Source organism: Myotis davidii, unplaced genomic scaffold, assembly GCF_000327345.1.
Source record: "Myotis davidii unplaced genomic scaffold, ASM32734v1 scaffold411, whole genome shotgun sequence".
Taxonomy (NCBI): Eukaryota; Metazoa; Chordata; class Mammalia; order Chiroptera; family Vespertilionidae; genus Myotis; species Myotis davidii.
In genome coordinates, this window is record NW_006282917.1 from 10,001 (window position 1) to 18,920 (window position 8,920).

The 8,920-nt window shown below is 35.7% G+C and overlaps 1 protein-coding gene across 1 annotated transcript in view; it reads left to right on the forward strand.

Annotated features, from left to right (window-relative positions):
- Positions 1-8,920, forward strand: part of KDM6A (lysine (K)-specific demethylase 6A) — a gene marked incomplete at its 5' end in the record, with an annotated part of 46,441 nt that overhangs the window by 9,995 nt on the left and 27,526 nt on the right. Inside the window, 6 exon segments of the mRNA XM_015561896.1 lie at positions 3,266-3,395; positions 4,896-5,001; positions 5,663-5,868; positions 8,164-8,228; positions 8,304-8,378; positions 8,877-8,919. Of these exon segments, the coding sequence (XP_015417382.1) occupies positions 3,266-3,395; positions 4,896-5,001; positions 5,663-5,868; positions 8,164-8,228; positions 8,304-8,378; positions 8,877-8,919 (625 nt within the window).

Sequence of the window (8,920 nt, forward strand, 5' to 3'; positions counted from 1 at the left end):
AACATTCACTTCACAATTCTTAAGTACATTCTTACAGTTTATATTCAGCTTTTAACTCTTAAAGACAAGTTTGCCTTATTACAGAGACATATATACAAGGTTGGGCAAAAGTAGTTTTACAGTTGTTCGTATGGAAAAAGACACGCAGGCCATGATTATTACATAGTAACTTTATTAACTCAAAAGAATCTAACTCGCAACCATAAACCTACTTTTGCCAATCCCTGTATATAATAAGTAGCTAGAAACATTAAACACTATAGGCCCCTGTGGTTGCTTGGGTTATTTCAATAAATCTAGGCCTCAGTTTATAAATGAAGAAACCAAAAAAAAAATGCTCTGATAATATGGAGATAAAAATCTTCTGAGGTTTAGAAAAAAAGTCAAGACTGCAAATGATAGCTGTTGTGTTTCTTGCCATTTCTGTTCTATTTATGGTGTTCTGCATTAGGCAGGAGTCTAGAACTCAGAAGGGGTAAGTGACATAGCTGCCATCTCAATGTGTCTGGTCTAGGAGCTTCATAACCCAAGATAATAAAAGTCTAGATTGGTTTACGTACAGAGCACGTTTTCATTTCTCTATCAAATGATGTGGGAAAATTAAAAAGTAGGTTTAAGCCAGTATTTTAAATAATTGGGTCATGAGTAATTTCCTCATACTCAACTTTGCTCAAGGAAAGAGTTTCAAAATGGTAGAAAAGAACTTAAAATAGGATAGTTGACTTTAATTCCTTTCTCTACTTTGGATTGCTATAGTAAAGTTTCATTATTTGGCTTGAAGTATCTTCTATGTATATACAAGGCTAATATGCTAAGTGTCCCTCCCTCCATCCCACGGTCATTATGATGTGTACTGACCACCAGGGGGCAGACAACGCGGGAGCTGCTGAGCTGCAGTGACTTGGCAGCAGCAGTTCTTGGGTGATGCGCCCTGAAACCAGAGAAAAGGGAGCCCAATTCCTCATGGGGCCGTGCGATTCCACCTTTGGCCGTGTGTTACGTTGTTGCTGTGGCACTGTCGGCCCCAAATCTAGTTTACTGCACACTTGCATTTGCATTCCATACCCTGTGCGACAGCAACTTTGCAGAGTGCCCTCTTGCACTCCAGAATCTCTTGGGGGATGTCGGAGAGCCGGTTTTGGCCCGATCCCCGCAGGCCAGGCTGAGGGACCCCACTCACTCCACAGATGCCTTTCCAGCCATGGCGCCACCCCAGGTGCGGCCAGCAGGGAGACACCTTGGGAGGTTGGCTCCAGGGTATGTCTGGCCTGTCTCATCCAGTCCCACCCTGCCAACCACCTTCTAATTAATTTCCTTTCAGTGTGCCCAAATCCATGTACCAGGGCTCTATTTTATTATAAACAGCATTGGATACTTAAATGTTCAGAAGATTAAATGTATTCATTATTCACAGCTCTGTCCTTTGCATTAGGATTGATAAGTGTATTTTAAGTAGAAAAACCTTACTAGTCTATATACTGACAGTTGCATCGGTTCCTCTATTTGTTTTAGACTTGACCTCAGTAGTCAGGGAGTCAATGTTTGACATACAATAAGAAACTGCTAGATATAATTTGATTGCATGGTTTATTCTGACTTCCTTCTTATTTTCACATATTTAGTTTTAAAATGTTGGTTATTTTTAATCTGACTCTTGTTTGGTTTATCTTAGTGTTGTAGTGATCAGTGTGATGCATCCAAAGGTAGTTACAGTACCTTTGCTGCTTTTATGGTTTAAAATGCAATTGTATCATTCAATTGTTAAATCATATTCAGCTCTCTTAGTTATGCTTCCTCACCCTTTTCTATCTTATGTAATAAAGAGCTAATATGCAAATGGTTGTCACACCCTCGCGCCCTCCACCCCAGGGCCGGGGGACCTGAGGCTGGGCCAGGGGACATGAGGCTGTGCCCCCCGCCCCAATGCTGGGGCTGGGGGAACCTGAGGCCACATCCCTTGCACCAGCGCCAGGATCCCTTGCACCAGCGCCAGGGCCGAGGGACCTGAGGCCGCGCCCCCCTCCCCCCCAACCCGGCAGGGTTTGACCTTAATTGTTACTTGAACTTAAAACTTCACTTTAATAACTAACTCACATACTTCTTAAAAAATTCAGTTATTATAAACTTAATTCATTTCTTTGAGACCGGCCATGAACTCTTATTTTTACTTGGTGTTGGAGTTGAGAAATTAAGAAAGTGACACCCGTTTTGAAATGCTATTTAATGTGTAGCATTTCAAAAGGTGGTAGCAGTGGAATTTTAACCTTTGTTTCCTTTGGGGCCAATCAAAACAGGCTTTGTAAGGTTTTCCCATTTTGGCAAAATCATAGCAAAATGTATTCTGTAATTTATGATGAAAAAATGCCAGTTTCCAATAAGTAAAATTACTAAGTTTTTAACTTCCTGTCATAATTACAATTTTCAAATTCTTATCTGAAATTTTAATATGTTAATTTAGGAGTACTTGGTATTTTAATGCATTGGTTATTTTTGAACTTACATTAATTAGGTGAGGAAGGTTAGTTAACCTGGAATGATTTGAAAGCTCAAAATTATGTCTTGCTGATTTTCTGTGTTGGGTAAGGGCTTTGAAAAATTGGAAATACTTTTTTCTTACATTAAAACGATCACAGTTTGGAAATAATTCTACCATCCATTAAGAATTTATAATGGAAAATGAACCCCAGTTACTAGTAAGTAATAATTATAGAGTATCAGAATAGATTGCAGCTATACATCTCATTTTAAAAATTGGTATCATTTGCTATAAAATTTAGTAGACTGGAATCTTGCTAAATTTTATTAGTCAAGGGGTTACACAGAATATCCTTTTCAGATTTGAGAAAAGAAAAGAAAGGTCTTTTCAGGTTTGAGAATTGTCACTATGATATCTTAGTTATAGTTGCTGATATGATAAGGAGAGAGACATAATCTATTTTTACTATTATCTGCACCTTTTTTGTTGGAGAGAGAATTGGAATTTCTGTTCTTTGGGTGTAAAAATAAATCAAAATTCAAGCAAAATTAGGAATGTCATCAGTAATTTATGTGTTATCGTATCTTTTCTATTATTACTTTTCTTTAATGGAAGATATAGAAATCAAGCTAAGTATTTGCTGAAATTAATAATTGTTCTTAGTTTTTTACTGATCCAAATCTCATGGATCTGTGCAACTGCCCAGTCAATTGATTAGGATTTAATTCAGGATTTTAAAATTCTGTTTCCTAAATAAATGTACAGCTGTTTTTTTCTCCATTTTTTAAGGAATCTAGGTAAAAATGGCTTATCTAACAGTAGCATTTTATTGGATAAATGTCCGCCTCCAAGACCACCATCTTCACCATACCCGCCCTTGCCAAAGGACAAGTTGAATCCTCCTACACCTAGTATTTATGTGAGTCTGAATTGACTGACTAGAAATAAATCAAACTAGTGTTTGCATCTATCTGTTTTTCATGAGATCTTGCTTTAAATCAATGTGGATGCCTTCTAGGAAACATTAAAATTGTTGGCAGCAGCTTGAATGTTTTTTTGGTGGGGGGTGTGGGGAATAAAGATGTTTTCAAGAAGATTTTGTTATAGCATGTAAAACATAACTTCTCAGCTATTAACTGATTACATTAGAGTACTATTTTACAGGAATACTTTGTAAATGCCCCCAACTTTGAGCAGTATTAGGCAAAAACTACCTAAAAGTATAACATTTTTTTGGAGTAAGCTGGGTTTTAAATCGGCATTCTACTAGGTGTTTTATACATTGGCTAAAAAAACAAACACTATCATTTACCTTAAAAAAAAGTGTTTGAGAACATAAAATGTGGTAATAGATATGTCACTAAAAAGCTGAATAGGTTATTTAAAACTGGATATTAGTTTTACTTTATGATGAACTAGGAAATTAGGAGTTCAATCAAAGCAACTCTTTTTTTAAGCTTTTCCCAAGTAGGTCCTCCTACCCCATTTCCTTCCTTTCATCCTCCCACTTCTACCCCAAATGAAAATATTTTAAACTATAAAGTTTGTTTTTAGAGATTTGGTTCTGTTTTCGCCCTCTAGAGGCCAAATGTTATATTGATCCTTCCCTAAAGCAGTTTCTATTGATCCTTTGGTATGTAAGGGAAGCACTGGGATAGAACTGTAACAAAACTTTTAAACTGAGGTCTGAGGAGCGGGGGAAATGCAAGATTAAGATTTATCTTTTATGGGTCTTCTTCTTCAGCCTACTTTCATTTTGGTAGTATGTTTTTTTAATTGATTTTTTTTCTTTTTCTGTTTGTGATTAAAAAGCGATATACATAAAGTTTATCATCACCATTTTTATGTGCACAATTAGTAGTTTTAAGTGTATTCTTATTGTTCAAAAACAGCTCTACATAACTTTTTCATCTTGCCAAACTGAAATTCTATACCTATTAAAATGCACTCCCTTTTCCACAGTCTCCCCAGCCACTGGTAACAACCACTTTACTTTCTGTTTCTATGAATTTGACTACTTTAGAAACCTTATATAAGGGAAATTGTATACAAATTTTTTTTGTGTGTGACTTGTTTATTTTCACTTAACATAGTGTCCTCAAGTTTCATCCATGTTGCAACATATTAAGATTTTCTTCCTTCTTAAGGCTGAATAATATTTAAAACAGTCTGATTTTGGAATTTAAATTTTATTTCTCCCACATATTTTGTTCAGGATATAATGAAAAAGAGAGATGTGTGTGCTTATATCTAATTACAGTTAAGCTCAAAAGACATAGTGATAAAATACTGTAAAATACAAATAATGACAGAGGGGATGCATTATTAAATTGCAATACATAATAGATATGAATTTGGCATAACATTTAAATTAAAGGTCTGTTTTCCAGAGATCTAACTGTATGTTTTAATTTTACAGTTGGAAAATAAACGTGATGCTTTCTTTCCTCCATTACATCAATTTTGTACAAATCCAAACAACCCTGTTACAGTAATACGTGGCCTTGCTGGAGCTCTTAAGTTGGGTAAGCTTTAATAAAAAAAAGGAAAAGTTTGTATATGTTCTTTACTGTCTGTTAACTGGCAGAAACTTGTTTCTATTTTTTCTCTTCCCTCCTCCCCACCCCCACATTTTTATCTTAATAGTTTCCTAGCTGTAAGGCTGTGTGTGTGTGTGTGTGTGTGTGTGTGTGTGTTATCAGTATTATCTCTTTAATCAATGTGAAGATACGAAGATGATAGTTACTGGCAATTTACTGGTGCTTTTTTAATTTAACTTTTATTTTGGTGAAACTATATATAATTATGATTTAGGTTGACTAATAAAATAAATTTTTAATACAAATTTAGGTAAGATTTGAGACTACTAATGAGTACTATTGCCCCCTAAGTAGTTCCTGGCACCTGCAGAAATTAAATAAATAAGTGAAACTTTAGTACCTGGTCCCTTGATTCTGCCCCTGTTGGGGCATAATGAATAGTTCCAGAGCTTCAGCGTATGGTTGTGGAAACCTAACAAGAAATTCAGGATGTGCAGAGGCCCCAGTTGGATTGTAGGAAAACTGAATGGAGCACCATAAAACGTTTTCCCTCCTCTCCCCACCCCTCCCCTTTTAAAAAAGCACTTTAAAAATGTTATTCCAAATATAATTTTTATTTATTAACTACGTTTATTTATTTATGAAGACCTGGGACTTTTCTCTACCAAAACTTTGGTGGAAGCTAACAATGAACACATGGTAGAAGTGAGGACACAGTTTTTGCAACCAGCTGATGAAAACTGGGATCCCACTGGAACGAAGAAAATCTGGCATTGTGAAAGTAATCGATCTCATACTACGATTGCTAAATATGCACAGTATCAGGCCTCCTCCTTCCAGGAATCATTGAGAGTAAGTACTTACTTCCTGAAGATTATTTTTATTTTGGAGATATTTTATTATTTTATATTATTTTAATTTAAAGGGATCCATTAATTCTGTAAGCATCTCATTATTTTATGGTTATCTATATTCTATATATATAAAAGCCTAAGTGATCATCTGATCGGTAGCTATGATGCACAATGACCACCAGGGGGCAGATGCTCAATGCAGGAGCTGCTGAGCTGCAGTGAATTGGCAGCTGAGGTTCTCAGGTGACGCACCTGGAACCAGAGAGGAGGGAGCCCAATTCCGGGGGGCATCACCCGAGAACTGCCCTCTCGCAATCCAGGACCCCTCGGGGGATGTCGGAGAGCCGGTTTCGGCCTGATCCCCACAGGCCAAGCCAAAGGACCCCACTGGTGCATGGATTTGCACCGGGCCTCTAGTATAAAATATTTTATGTGCTATCAAGGTTGCTCTTTTGATAAAGTAAATATTATTACTATAAGATATCTTCCTTATCTCTGGGATATTTTTGTTTATAGCAGGGTTTCTTAACCCTGGCGTTATTGACATTTTGGGTTCAATAACTGTTAGTTGTGGGGTGTTGTCTTTTGTATTGCAGAATGTTTAGTAGCATCCGTGGCTTCTCCCCACTTGGATAATCTTAGCATACCCCTTAGCCCCAACGCCAGCTCTGACAATCAAAGTCTTTAGACATACTATAGAAGCCAAAATTGCTCCTAATTCAGAACCATTGATATTAGAGGATTAACTAAGTCTCAAGTTTGCTTTATACTTGCAGTTTCTAGACTTGTGCCTTCCCATTTTTCTCCTCTACAGATTAGTATTTATTATCTGATAGCTCCTCCAGGAGACATTAGTGTTATTGTTACTAGTCTCAGTCTGAAAGAAAAAACTGAGAGATAGGCATAGATTATTTGAAAATGTATGGAAAACTAAAAAACAAAACTGAATAATCTGAGGATTATTATGAAAAGACTCATAGGCCTTTCAGCGATGAAGCATTACTGAAATCCTTTAGAACTGTAGTTTAAAAATTCTCCCACAAAGTAAACATGAAAGACCTGCAAAATCAGTTTATTAAATGTGTTACTCGTATCCTATAGCTGAAACTTAATATGTGCCTGTAAGTCTTTATTTGTAATTCATTAGATTTGCTGATATCTGTTTTAAATTCTGCCCTGAATTCATATTTTCAATCAAGGCGACATTTATACCTGTAAATTATACACTTGTGTTTCTTACTACCACTCCCCATAGATCCTACCAAGAAATTCATCTAATAAAAACTGTCCTGTAACTTTTAGGAGTTATAGTGAATTCATTGTCCATATAAATTTCTGTAGTTCAAACTTTCGAGATATTTCAACTATATGATCCGAATAGAGTAGATAATAATAGCAGGATTCAGAGATCATCAAAGGGAAATTTGGAGGAAGAGTTGAAAAGCAAATATAATAAGAGGCAGAGAATATTTAAGTAGGAATGGATCCATAACCAAAGAAAAGGTGGCTTTTTTGTGTGTGCTTTGGAGGCCTGGACCACATTACATGTAAAAAAAATTTGACAAATGTTTAGAAACTGTACATTGAAAGGGAGGGAGTGTTAAGAGATAACCATGTCTGTGATACAAAAATTGTAGATGATAGTAATTTACATTGAAAAGCACCTATATTTATCCAGTACTTAATTTCCCTAGTAATGTTTTAAATGTTCTATCATTCATATGTAATTCATTATGGAAAAAAGATTTGGCCCAGGAAGATCTTTTTACCTTTGTTCATAATCAAGAGTAGAGAAGTTATTGCCTTCTATCCTTATACATATACCAGAGGGCTGCTGCACGAAATTCATGCAAGGGTAGGCCTTTGCAGCCCCGGCTGCCTCAGCTGCCCTGGCAGCCCTGGCTTTGTCCAGAAGGTTGTCCAGACAGTCATTCTGCTTTTTGGCCTTTGGGTCGATTTGCATATTACGCTTTTATTAGTATAGATAGCTACATAAACATGCATGCATGTACCTCTGCTAATTTAAAAATTTTGTCATCATGATTGATACTTCTTAGGCCTCTTAATTTCCTTAAATTTTCTCTCCTTGAAAAATGGGGCAGGAAATAAGAATCTATAGTTTGTTCACCTTATAGAAGAATGCTAATAAGGAAGAACTAGGATAGCATTGTGGCTGATGGAAGAGTTTGGATTACATTGACTATCAATCTTGATGTGAAGTTGTCAATTGTATGATGGAAAGGATAGCTGGATATAGAATAGTAAACTGGAATGCTTTCTCCTTAATCTGTAGGAAGAAAATGAGAAAAGAAGTCACCATAAAGAACACTCAGATAGTGAATCTACATCTTCAGATAAGTAAGTTACTTTTCATTGTCCACTTAATATATCTGTTTAAAATGCATGTTTCTAATATTGTCTCTCTTTTTTAAGTTCTGGGAGGAGGAGGAAAGGACCCTTTAAAACCATAAAGTTTGGGACCAACATTGACCTGTCTGATGACAAAAAGTAAGTCTTTGTAGTCTTTTGTGAACTGAGGTAAAGATGGAGAATTGTATACAATTGTATACGACTTTCTATTTTATTTCAGATCACTTTTCTAAGTTAATATACAGAATTTAGCTAAATTATTTTTGCTAGGTCTTGCAATTAAAGTATTTTCTTGAATGGAAACCCTTTTACAAATTTTCATCAAGACCCTGACTGTATGCTAATTAGACAATCATAACATTCTGTTTTATGATTAACAATATAATTCTATAGAATATAATTACACAATTATAAAAATTAGAAGTCAAATTTTTTCCTTTTGTTTAATTATTTTTATGCTTTTTGTTAGGAAATTTTCTTGGGAAAAAATTTAAGCATTCCAGTGTTTCCTATGTGAAAGTAAAGTATTTATAATTTTGATTGTTTTCTGATTGACGCACGAGGTTTTTGAAGAAATGATTAATTACACAAATATTTGTCACAGAGTTTCACTCTTGATCTGTTATTTTATTGCAGGTGGAAGTTGCAGCTACATGAGTTGACTAAACTTCCTGCTTTTG